The sequence below is a fragment of the Babylonia areolata genome, chromosome 7, assembly GCF_041734735.1.
Source record: "Babylonia areolata isolate BAREFJ2019XMU chromosome 7, ASM4173473v1, whole genome shotgun sequence".
Classification (NCBI taxonomy): Eukaryota; Metazoa; Mollusca; class Gastropoda; order Neogastropoda; family Buccinidae; genus Babylonia; species Babylonia areolata.
This window is the reverse complement of record NC_134882.1, coordinates 34,231,327-34,244,245: the sequence shown is the minus strand read 5'-3', so window position 1 is coordinate 34,244,245 and position 12,919 is coordinate 34,231,327. Positions and strand designations below refer to the sequence as shown.

At 40.2% G+C, this 12,919-nt stretch overlaps 1 protein-coding gene across 1 annotated transcript; it reads left to right on the top strand.

The window, feature by feature from the left end:
* The first annotated feature begins 1,854 nt into the window (after positions 1-1,854).
* Positions 1,855-10,976, top strand: LOC143283987 (uncharacterized). Its single transcript, XM_076590492.1, has 4 exons — positions 1,855-2,081; positions 5,768-5,929; positions 9,675-9,809; positions 10,601-10,976. Exons 1-4 carry the CDS (start codon positions 2,033-2,035, stop codon positions 10,657-10,659), a joined length of 405 nt encoding a protein of 134 aa, XP_076446607.1. The 5' UTR covers positions 1,855-2,032; the 3' UTR covers positions 10,660-10,976.
* Positions 10,977-12,919: the final 1,943 nt, after the last annotated feature.

Genomic DNA, 12,919 nt, shown 5'->3' with positions numbered 1-12,919 from the left:
TATTGAGGGAGAAGAAGATAGAAATGAAAGATATTTACAGTCTGTGAGTTTAGTTTGTTTTAGAATGGCACTGACACAAATTACTTGAGGTGTTTTCGGCCAGAAATAAAAGATATTTTCAGTATGTCAGTTTAGTTTGTTTTAGAGTGGCACTGACACAAAATAGATTAATTACACTTGGTGTTGAAAAATATTTTCAATCTGTCATAGTGTTTGTGAGTGTGCATGTTTTGGGGTGGGTTTTTTTTTGGGGGGGGGGGGGGGTTGCTGTTGTTTTTTCTGTTTTATTAAAGAGTGGTACTGATACAAATTACACGCTGAACAATATAACTTGTAACCCTACATTGCTTTCAGAACTGAAAAAGTCAAAGGGGGAAATCTACACTGAGTGATTGTTGAAAGGCATCTCAAAACAAATATAACTTTTTTGTGGATTTGCCCCTTGTGTACAAACTACAGAAAGAATTCTCAAGAAAATTCATACAGCTTGCACTTTCATGGTAGGGAAAATATCAGCCGAAATGTCGTTTTCATTGTCAGACTTCAAAAAGAAGACCCAACAGTGTCAGTTTCCTTGAAAGTTTAAAAAATTGAAAAAAAATTGAAAAACATATAAAAAAGTTGTTGCTCTCTTGTTCGGCAGTAAATGACAACTGTGACATGGAAAATGATCGAGTTAAACGGACTCAGTGAACACTGATACAAGGTTGAGGTGATACTGATTAATCATTTTATTTTATTCATTCATTCATTTGTTTATCTTTTCATCTCCTCTCATGTTGCACCTCACCTCGAAGCAATAGATACATAATGTGTCCTGTAATTCACTCATTTATTGATCCTGTTTGTGACACTGATGTGAACGTTTGACTGAGAACCTCCCTCACCCTCCGTTTCCCAATCTGGTCTGTGGTGTGGTGTGTGTTGTGTGTGTTTGTTTCTTTCATTTTGTTCTCTTTCTTTTTTCCTATGCACTTTACTAACACCATGCTTGTGCCTGTGTGTGTGTGTGTGTTAAATTTTTCTAAAAAAATATTTTCTATTTAATTGTTTCATTTTTTCCTCTGTTATGTATTTCTACTAATACCATGCTTTTTTTTGTTTTTTGTTGTTTTTGCTTTTTCTTTTTTCTTTTTTTTTTTTTTTTTTTTAATATTGTGCAGTGTAGACCCTATTCAGGACGGGGGCCGTGATTGGATGTTAAAAATTTTTTTTTTTTTAAATGCTTATCTATTATCCTCAAAGTAAAGAATTTTGTCTTGTCTTGTCTTGTCTTGTCTCAGCCGCGCATGTACACCAGCTCGCACACACACACTCCCGCGCGGACACACACACATTGCACGTGCTGTCCTGTGTCTGTCAGCCTGCACTACCCCCCTCCACACGCACACACACACACACAAGGGAAGGGACAGAACTAATAACAAGAAACCAACAACAGTAAACTTTTTTGTTGTTGTTGTTTAATGTCACTCACTCTCCAATAACTTTGTCATCAGATAAACTACTTACAGCTACATCACAACATCACGTGCCTATCCCTCCCTCCCCACAGCATACAAGGGTGGGGGGCGGAGAGAGGAAGGTGGAAGGAGACAAGGCAGGGTCACCCCCCTCAAAACACCGCCCCACTCCCCCTCTACTCCCCCTTCAGCCAAGGCAGGCAGATTAGAAACTCAACCTCTCTGCAACAGCCTACGACACCACTTCTTTAAGACCCGCTGGGAGTGCGAAAGTAGGTCACCCTCCCTGAAAAGTGTCCCCGCCAATACAAGCCGACCTGTCCCCTTCCCCTTTACCCGCTACCACCCCTCCCCAGACACTGACACCCCCACACCCCCGGCCCCTTAGCCCCTGCAGCATGGGGTCTGCACACACAGCGATCCCGCTGTACAACCACATGTATGTGTGTCTCTGATCGGCAAGTCGCTTGTGTTGCTCCCGTTCAGTGGGAAGGAGTTAGGGCAGGTGGTGTGTGTCACCAACAAGTTTTCAAGTCAAGTGGTCAGGGTGTCCCAGTTGAGCAAACAAAATGAATGTCGGCTTGGTTTGCAGTTGCATGGTTGTCATTGCGTTGACAGGTGAGGGCACGTTTTTGTTTTTGAAGTGTGAAGAAGCCTTGGGTATTATGGGGGGCAGGTGTTAAGAAATAGGCCGGGAGCTGCAAAAAAGATATGTTGTTGTTCAAGTTTTTTTTTATTGTATCTGAAGGATTTGTAATTGATGATATTGACAGTCATGTGCGCTTTTGTTAAAGTTTTAATTGTATCTGAAGGATGTATATAATTGATTGTTGACAGTTTTCAATGTTGAATCCAGAAAACCTTTTTCTTTTCTTTTTTCTTCTTTTTTTTACATGTTTGTAATGCATCAGAGCACAGACGAGTTTGTGGGGTTTTTGTGTGTTTGTTTTTTGTTGTCGTTTGTGGGGGTTTTGTTTGTTTTTTGTTGTTTTTTTAACTAGAAAGTGCAGTGGTAAAAGTTTTTGAAGTCTATGAAAGACAAGCATGGAAGTTATATATTAATCAACAGACACAAAGTAAGAAAAAAATATCATTATATTAGTCACTGTTTGATCACAAGAATATTTAAATGAGAATAGGTGTGGGAGGTTCAAAGGGAGAGAGAGGGGGGGGGGGAGGGATCACAGTGCTTTAAAACATGAAGAATGCAGGTGATACATTCTGGTCAACAAAGGCAACAAGTAAGCACATGTATGTGCATGCTTTGTTAATCAGTATTATGATGTTGTTTTTGTATTTGCTAACTCTTTCTTAGTCTTGTTGTTCTGCTCTTTTTTTTTCTTTTTTTTTTTGACAGTTAACTCTCTTGATCCATATACATTTCTGAGTACTTGAAATTGCAGACCATCATATGTGCATACATACATTGTGTGTGTGTGTATGCATAGCATGTGTGCAGTCAGTGTTTAGTGTTATTAGTATTATCAATATTCATATAGCACCTATTCTTGGTCAGAGACCAAGAGCCAACAGTAGCTGCCAATTAGGCACTCATCATTTGTTTCCTGTGCCATTCAGTTAGCCTTTAATCATGTGCAAGTGTGTGCACACATACACACACACATGCATTTGATTACAGAAGAGTGCAAGTGGAGAATATGCACATGCATGTGTGTCTGCATGTGTGTTTGTGGTATGTTGTTTTGCATGGGCAGGTAGTGTGTGTGTGCATGTGCGTTTGTGTGTGTTTAGGGTAACACAAAGTAAAACTCACCAGACTGACAGTCTAAAGGAATGGAAAACCACTTGCAAAGTTGACACAGACCAGCAGCAAAAAGTAGACATGATCATGTTGTCAGGATCCTGAATCCTGTGTGGCCACCAAGCGACAATGAATAATTTCCATTTGCCTAATTAGTGTTAAGCACACATCCTAATGTCTCATGGTGGGACAGAGCTGTGAAAAATGTGGTTTTGCCCAGTACAGAAATTTTTTTTGTGGTTTATGTTGTTTGGATAGAGGAGGTAATGCTAGTTAACTGAGTGTGTATATATAATTCCTCATTACAAGAACCCATGGCAAAAAAAAAAGGGGTGGGGGGTGGGGGGGGTTCCCTGACAAAATTCTGTAGAAAAATTCACTTTGATAAAAAAATATAAAAAAATAATAATACACTCGCAGACAGAAAACATAAAGAAAAACAAGAGGGTGGTACTGCGCTGTGTCAACACACTGGGTCCGGGTGAACAGCCTGAATTTCACACAGAGGTCTATTGTGTTAACGACAACAAAAATATCAACACAGTATAAAACATTACAATATTCCATGTTGAGTTTGCCACCACCCAGAGACTCACTGGATTACCTTTTCAGTGTATGTTTGCCTGGAGACATTAAAGCAGCAATGTTTGGTACACATGGCATTGTTGACAGTTTCAGTTTCTCAAGAAGGTGTCACTGTTTTTGGACAAATACTTATATGCTACACCACATCTGCTCAGCAGATGTCTGACAGCAGCGTAACCCAACATGCTAGTCATGCCTTGAGTGCATACTTTGTGTACCTATCAGAGTGGATTTCTTCTTAAGAATTTTTCCAGAAGACACCACTTTTGTTGCCATGGGTTCTTTTTCATCCCGCCAAGTGCTTGCTGCACACGGGACCTCAGTTTATCATCTTATCCAAATGCTGTCTCTTCTGGTCTGATGGGCAACCAGTTTCTGTCAGTGAAAGGGTGACTGAGCAGTCAGATTCAGTGCAGACCAATATAAATTATATATTAGTTGTATAATTAAATTGTGTTTGCTGACTTATCATAGCACTACCAACAGTTAATTTTACTAGTTTAGCAACCATCTTCTACTTTTGGATGGCAAGTAGAAATTAAGGGGAACAAGTAGATTTGTTTACTTTATATGACCTCAGGACAACAAAACATCATTTGGGAGTCTGTCCCTGTCTGAGCTGCTGACAAGGGAATTAAATCACCATCAGCGGGATTGTGTTGGAGGGTTCAGTTTGGTTAGAGCAGTAGGGAATGTGAACTTTGGTGGCCCAGGTAACTTCTGTGGCCTTTTCAAGGGGAGGACAAGTGTTTGTCCACACTGGCAAACTGCAACTCTCTCCGTCGGTCTTGTCGCTCTCCCTCTCTTTGTGTTGTGTGTGCCTCTCTTTCCCCCTCTCCCACTTTCTCCCCCCCCCATCCCCCTCTTTCTCTGTTGTGACATTTACTTTATTATATACTTTTTGAATGATGAATGTGAACTTTTTTCTTATAATGAATTGATTTTTTCATCTTTGCCTACAAGTGGACAATTGTAGCACGTAAACAAAAAAAAAACAAAACGTAAGCCTTGGAGTCATATCCCTATGTTTAAACTTTGTTAAAACAGACTTTGTCTTCTAAAAGAAAGAAAAAAGTTTGTCAACACCTTTGAATGTTGGAGAACTGTTTAATCATGCAGTGAGACTATATGCTCTCCCCAGTGTGCATGCACTTGACTTTATATTTACCGCAGTGTTCTAAAGCTGCACATTTCCCCCTATCATTATCCATTTCTGTTGTCAGATCGCTTCAGGGATGGCAGATCAAGCATATCCATACTGTTGCACTGATGTAAACGTGTGCAAGAAGACAAGGTGCAGAATGGTTCAGACAGAACTGAAGAACAGCTAGATACGTTTGGCAAAGAGAGTAGAGGGAGGGATAGAGAATAGATTGAAAAAGTAGTATGGGCCTATAACATCTGTGCCAGGGGAGAAAAAGCCAACTAGATGGAGAAAGTAGTATAGGCCTACAACCTCTCTGACTAGGGAGAAAAAAGCCAGCTAGATGGAGAAAGTAGTATAGGCCTATAACCTCTGTGCCTTGGGGGGTGGGGGTGGGGGGGAGCCATCTAGATGGAGAAAGTAGAAAAGGCCTATAGCCTCTGTGCCTGGGGGGGTGGGGGGGGGAAGCCAGCTAAGACAGCACAAGACTGGCATTGGAAATCTGGTGGCGGCCTAACCTCATGCACCACAGACCACAAAGAGGATTGACTCACTCAGTACGGCCAGTCCTCTCTTCTCCTCTACACAGACCCCTCGGATGTCCAGTGGGTGTCTGAATGACCCAACCTTTAGCTTCCGTCATCAGAACTGTGGTATTCTTTGTCAACATTCACCTCTTCAGTATAAGAACGTTCCGCTTGCAATATTTTGATGGTGGTAATTGGGATGAAACGCTGTTAACGTCGTCTCTTTCGCCGTTCGTATGGAGAGAGTTAAGTGTGGAAAGTAAGCTGCAGTGATATCGTGTTGCAGGCATGGTTGTGGGAGAAAACATCCACGACATCATCTGCAGCCAGGAATTCACAGGCTACAAACTGGACTACGCTCGCAGAAAGTGCGTCCGGAAGAAGGTCAAAGGTTGTGTTAACCCTTTTCCTTACAAGACGAGGCAGGAGTGTATGAGTGACTTCCGAGGTAAACTGCCTTTTTTTCCTTTTTTGGTGTTATTATTATTGTATTGTCATTAATTTTATGGTATTTCATATTTAACTTTTGGAAACTTATAGATTTCTTACCAGACATTTCATCTTAATACAATATCACACACATACACACACTCTCCTTTGAAGCACACAAATATAGTCTAATTGGATTGTTGTTATAACCGTTGATTTTTTCTTTTTTTTCTTTTTTAATTTTCTTTTCTTTTATTTCATTTTATGCCTATATGTTTTTGAGTTGGAAAGTTATTCTCGTAGATTGTTGTTAAGTTAATGTTGTGAATAGTATTGTTAGATTGTTGTTAAGTTAATGTGAATAGTATTTTTTTCATCCCTTTCCCTTCCCCCTCTCCCTCCCTTTTTTTCTCACCTTTTTTTCATTTTTTTTTTTTTTTTTTTTTTTTCATGTCTGATATCACTTTATGTGGATAGACATTAAATGAAATTGAACACACACACACACACACAGACGATATGAAATTTTGGAGTGGGAGGGTGAGGTGGAGGGGAGGGGGGTGCATCTTCAGCCATTTCAGAGAAATTTCATGCTTCAAAATCAGTTTGGTGTGTAGACCTCTGATCCAATGTTCACCAGTGATCAGCATTTGAGGCTCTTTTTTTTCCGAAATTTTGGATGTTTTTAGTAATTTTCAACACATTTAAGACACAAGAACAAACCATATTCTCACAAAATTGTTGCAGACATTTCTCTAATGAATTGCAATCCTGATAACATGTGAAACATTTGAATAATCATTGGGGTTTTTTTGTTGTTTTTTGTTGTTTGGTTGTTTTTTTTAACTCCCCGGTGGTATATTGTTAGCATTCACAAATTACTATGTTCACATCCACATCATCACAAAGTCGTCACAGAACTGCAAACCTGACACGTTTTTTTTTATTAAAAAATTTTTTTTTTATGGACTTGCCAAGGACCACAATTCAAAACCAGGGAACTGGGGGGTGGGCATGGGAAAGGGTATATTTTTTTTTTTTTTTTTTTTTTTTTTTTCACCTTCATTCATACACAATTCTATGTCTGTCTGTTTCTACATATATGGACAATCACGTTGCAAAACGTTGGTGTTTGAAGATAGTTTGGTTTGTTGGGGGGGGTGGGGGGGGGGGGGGGGGTTCGTGCTCTGGTGTGCTTTCTGTGTGCATGTTTGTCTCTTTTCTTTCTCACTTCCCATTGGAGGCTTCATCTCAGCATGGTGCTGTGTCCTTGAGGAAAGGCACTTCACTCCAATTTTCCTCACTCCACCCAGGTGTGAATGGGTACCTGGTTTCAGCTGGGGAAGGTAAAATGAGCAGGAGTAGAGGACTAGGCCCTGCCTTCTTGTGCCAAGCCCTGGACACAGCGGATGTGTGAATTCACTTCCGTGATGGCCATACAGTGCTATGGGGCTGTGGGACCTTCCACCTTCAACACATGTGTGACACGTCTGTGGGAGTGATGGCCTAAAGGTAACGCGTCCGCCTAGGAAGCGAGAGAATCTGAGCGCGCTGGTTCGAATCACGGTTCAGCCGCCGATATTTTCTCCCCCTCCACTAGACCTTGAGTGGTGGTCTGGACGCTAGTCTTTCGGATAAGACGATAAACCAAGGTCCCGTGTGCAGCATGCACTTAGCGCACGTAAAAGAACCCACAGCAGCAAAAGGGTTGTTCCTGGCAAAATTCTGTAGAAAAATCCACTGCGATAGGAAAAACAAATAAAACTGCATGCAGGAAAAAAGACAAAAAAATGGGTGGCACTGTAGTGTAGCGACGCGCTCTCCCTGGGGAGAGCAGCCCGAATTTCACACAGAGAAATCTGTTGTGATAAAAAGAAATACAAATACATTGTTGTCACCAACCTCAGTGTTGATTTCATGTGCCTGTGGGTCGAGCCAAATGCAGACCACTTTCAAAGGGGAAACCTAACCTAACCTCCTTATTAGGGGTTTCCCTTGCTGCATATAATTGGTCGTTCATTGTGGGTCACTTGCCTTTTCCCTTCCTGCCTTGCCTCCAGAACAAAACATCAAAGACCTATGACCAGTGTCTGTTGCGTCAGTTTTTGGCATGTATAGCGCAGGATGTACTGCTATGCTGCAAAAAATGAAAGAGAATATGGTGAGGTTCACATTGTAAATGTAAATGGGTGAGAATGTATCAGATGATTTTCGTCAGTTTTTGGCATGTACAGCACAGGATATACCGCTATGCTGCAAACATGAAAGAGAATATGGTGAGGTGCACATTGTAAATGTAAACGGGTGGGAGTGTATCAGATGATTTTTCTCCTTTGAGGTACACAAACATAGTTGATACTGACATGTAATTCACAGCCAGTGTTTCAAACCTTGTCCTCTGCCACTGTACAAGCAGATCTACTGTGGACTCACTGAACTCCACGATGATGAGGTGAAGAAAGAGGCAGGGAAACCGAGGCGTGTGCCTGTAATTTATACCACATGACATACTCTCTGCCTACCGTCAGTTACTGTTAATTCCACACACTCTCTGCCTACCATCAGTTACTGTTAATTCCACACACTCTCTGCCTACTGTCAGTTACTGTTAATTCCACAAACTCTCTGCCTACTGTCAGTTACTGTTAATTCCACACACTCTCTGCCTACTGTCAGTTACTGTTAATTCCACAAACTCTCTGCCTACTGTCAGTTACTGTTAATTCCACACACTCTCTGCCTACCATCAGTTACTGTTAATTCCACACACTCTAGTCTCTGACGACTGTCAGTTGTAGGAGCTGCTTCCTCATACTCGATCCTTTCTGTTTGTTCAGTTGATTCTACATACTGTACTACACTGTCACAGTTGGTTCCACATACTGTCAGCCCTCTGTTAGTTACAGTTGAATTCCACACACTGTCAGCCCTCTGTTACAGTTGATTCCACACACTGTCAGCCCTCTGTTAGTTACAGTTGATTCCACATACTGTCTGCCCTCTGTTAGTTACAGTTGATTCCACACACTGTCTGCCCTCTGTTAGTTACAGTTGATTCCACACACTGTCAGCCCTCTGTTAGTTACAGATGATTCCACACACTGTCTGCCCACAGTTAGTTGCAGGAATTAGATGACAAATTGTACCTTTCCCTTGCTGCCCTGTCTGTGCCCTTTCAGTAGCGTTATCTTTCCCCTTGGAAGGGGAAGACAAAGAAAAGGGGTGGATAGACAGCGTTGGTGAGAGGTCTGTAAGGAGCTTTGCCCAAACCAAGGCACCGGCACACAACCGTGAGAGATGTGGAGGCATGTGGTGCGGCACTTTACAGTGCAGTGCCCCTTCAGCCCTAATGACCTTTAAAGCATTATTTTGTGTTTTCTTCCACTGGTTTTAAAGACCTTTTAACATTTTTTTTTGTGTTCACTGGTTTTAAGGACCTTTAAAATTATTGTGAGTCCTCTTCATTTTCTTTTCAGGACAGTTTAACATTTTGTGTTTTCTTCTACTAGTTTTGGGACCTTTAAACATTATCGTGTTGTCTTCCACTGGTAATGAGGACCTTTAAGCATTATTGTGTGTCTTCTTCCACTGGTTTTCATGACTTTTTAGCATTATTTATTTTTGTTTGTTCTCTTCCTCTGGTTTTAAGAAATGACAGGAATTCAGCACAGAAATGGCCCCTTTGCAGAAGGCTGAGCCATAAGCAACAAGCTTTGATTTGATGTTATTTCTGTCAGATGTTGAAAGCGTTATGTACCGTGCAGGGGAAGGGAACCTGTGTGACTCATCACCATGTCGTCATGGCGGGCTGTGTATGCCTGTCACCACCGTGAAACGGGGACGGACCTTCAAGTGTGACTGCTTTGCCACAGGCTACTATGGAAGGCGCTGCCACAGAAGTAAGCTGGCTGGTTCATCAGTGAAGTCCATTCGTAAAGAGCAATAAAAAGAAACTACAATTTTTAGTTTTATTTTTTTTTTATTTTATTTTTTTAGTTTTTAGTCATGTTGGCATGTTGTGAGTATAAGAAAGCGTGTTTTTGTTTTGTTTTGTTTTGTATTTCTTTTTATCACAACAGATTTCTCTGTGTGAAATTCGGGCTGCTCTCCCCAGGGAGAGCGCGTCGCTACACTACTGCACCACCCTTTTTTTTTTTTTTTTTTTTTTTTTTTTTTTTTTTTGTATTTTTCCTGCGTGCAGTTTTATTTGTTTTTCCTATTGACGTGGATTTTTCTACAGAATTTTGCCAGGAACAACCCTTTTGTTGCCATGGGTTCTTTTACATGTGCTAAGTGCATGCTGCACACGGGACCTCGGTTTATCGTCTCATCCGAAAGACTAGCGTCCAGACCACCACTCAAGGTCTAGTGGAGGGGGAGAAAATATCAGCGGCTGAGCCGTGATTCGAACCAGCGCGCTCAGATTCTCTCGCTTCTTAGGAGGACGCGTTACCTCTAGGCCATCACTCCACTGTGTGTGTGCATTTGTTAATGGCAGCGATCAGATGAAAAGAAATTTCTTGCAGCTGCTGTGTTTATGTGTGCAGATAAAATATTTAAGCATGTTAAAGATCCTGTGATTCACATCGGTGTTCACATAAAACCCCACTCCGAGATGTGTGAGTACCCAAGAAAGGGAGGACAAAATAATGCACAGGAATGAAATAACTGACTTGTGTATGTGTTTCAGAGTGCCCCAAAGTCCTGAGCCGTCGCTCCAAGCAGACCGCATGCATTATAATTGGATGAAAGTACACCACTGTGCTTTTTTGTTGTTGTAGATAACCTTTTCCTTGTATTGTGTGAGCCACCAAGCTTATTTTAGCCAGGCTCCTAAGTCTGCTGTTTTTACTGCCAGTTTTTTGCTTGGGTCAGTGTGAGATAATGGGTCAGTTTTGATGACCAATATTTATTGCAGTTATCTTTCCTTTGTTTTGAAACTTTTTATTTATTCTTTAAGTTTTTACAAATATTCGTGATAAATGTTTATTACCTAAGGTGTCTATGATTTTTTGTGAGTGAATTTTTTGTTAAAAAAAAAACATTTCTCTCATGTTTTTTTAAAATATTCTCTTGCTATAAACATTTTGCTTTTGTTTTTCTCTCATAATTTTTTCTCGAGTTTTAAGCATTTCAGCATTTTGCTTTTTTACCTTTCTGGTGTTCAGAACATTTCTCTCAGTTCTATCTGTTCTCTTCTTGTGAATATTTTGCTTTGGCTGATGGCCTTTTTCTGTATTATTTCACTTCTAGGATAAAATTTGTTTTAATGAATATCACTGCATTTTTTAATTCTCCAGTTTGTTCTTTGTTGGCTACTGGATGGAATTTCATTCTGGGTTTTTTTTCCTTCATATTTTCATGTGTTTTTATGTACAGAATTTGTTTTCATTCGAGAACTTTTATTTAATAGATATCAAACTGTTTCAGAAGAGGGGAAAAATCATTTTAGCGTTTGTGTTCAGAGCATGAATATCTAAGATAACTAGAGAGAAAATTTGAAAGACTGCATGAGAATTTTTTAATTTTATTATGTTACAGTGTTAAAAAATATTTAAAAAGAAAAAAGAAAAAAATAAGAAAGAACGAAAAGAACTGTATACTGAATATCAATCTGTGCCCAGTACTTAAGTCTGGTAAGTCTACATCAAGAGCTGTATGTCAAATAATTAATCTGTGCCCAGTACTTAAGTCTGGTAAGTCTACACCAAGAGCTGTATGTCAAATAATTAATGTGCCCAGTACTTAAGCCTGGTAAGTCTACATCAAGAGCTGTATGTCAAATAATTAATGTGCCCAGTACTTAAGCCTGGCAAGTCTACACCAAGAGCTGTATGTCAAATAATTAATCTGTGCCCAGTACTGAAGTCTGGTAAGTCTACATCAAGAGCTGTATGTCAAATAATTAATCTGTGCCCAGTACTTAAGTCTGGTAAGTCTACATCAAGAGCTGTATGTCAAATAATTAATGTGCCCAGTACTTAAGCCTGGCAAGTCTACACCAAGAGCTGTATGTCAAATAATTAATCTGTGCCCAGTACTGAAGTCTGGTAAGTCTACATCAAGAGCTGTATGTCAAATAATTAATCTGTGCCCAGTACTGAAGTCTGGTAAGTCTACATCAAGAGCTGTATGTCAAATAATTAATCTGTGCCCAGTACTTAAGTCTGGTAAGTCTACATCAAGAGCTGTATGTCAAATAATTAATCTGTGCCCAGTACTGAAGTCTGGTAAGTCTACATCAAGAGCTGTATGTCAAATAATTAATCTGTGCCCAGTACTGAAGTCTGGTAAGTCTACATCAAGAGCTGTATGTCAAATAATTAATCTGTGCCCAGTACTTAAGTCTGGTAAGTCTACACCAAGAGCTGTATGTCAAATAATTAATGTGCCCAGTACTTAAGCCTGGTAAGTCTACATCAAGAGTTGTTTGTCAAATAATTAATGTGCCCAGTACTTAAGCCTGGCAAGTCTACACCAAGAGCTGTATGTCAAATAATTAATCTGTGCCCAGTACTGAAGTCTGGTAAGTCTACATCAAGAGCTGTATGTCAAATAATTAATCTGTGCCCAGTACTTAAGTCTGGCAAGTCTACATCAAGAGCTGTATGTCAAATAATTAATCTGTGCCCAGTACAAGTCTACATTAAGAGCTGTATGTCAAATAATTAATCTGTGCCCAGTACTTAAGTCTGGTAAGTCTACATCAATAGCTGTATGTCAAATAATTAATCTGTGCCCAGTACTTAAGTCTGGTAAGTCTACACCAAGAGCTGTATGTCAAATAATTAATGTGCCCAGTACTTAAGCCTGGTAAGTCTACATCAAGAGCTGTTTGTCAAATAATTAATGTGCCCAGTACTTAAGCCTGGCAAGTCTACACCAAGAGCTGTATGTCAAATAATTAATCTGTGCCCAGTACTGAAGTCTGGTAAGTCTACATCAAGAGCTGTATGTCAAATAATTAATCTGTGCCCAGTACTTAAGTCTGGCAAGTCTACATCAAGAG

Bases quoted from the DNA above. Each gene is read 5' to 3' on its own strand.
- LOC143283987 (XM_076590492.1), top strand. From the start codon at position 2,033: ATGAATGTCGGCTTGGTTTGCAGTTGCATGGTTGTCATTGCGTTGACA. The intron at 2,082-5,767 runs GTGAGGGCACGT...ATCGTGTTGCAG, and splicing joins GGTTGTCATTGCGTTGACAG to GCATGGTTGTGGGAGAAAAC. The intron at 5,930-9,674 runs GTAAACTGCCTT...TGTACCGTGCAG, and splicing joins GTGTATGAGTGACTTCCGAG to GGGAAGGGAACCTGTGTGAC.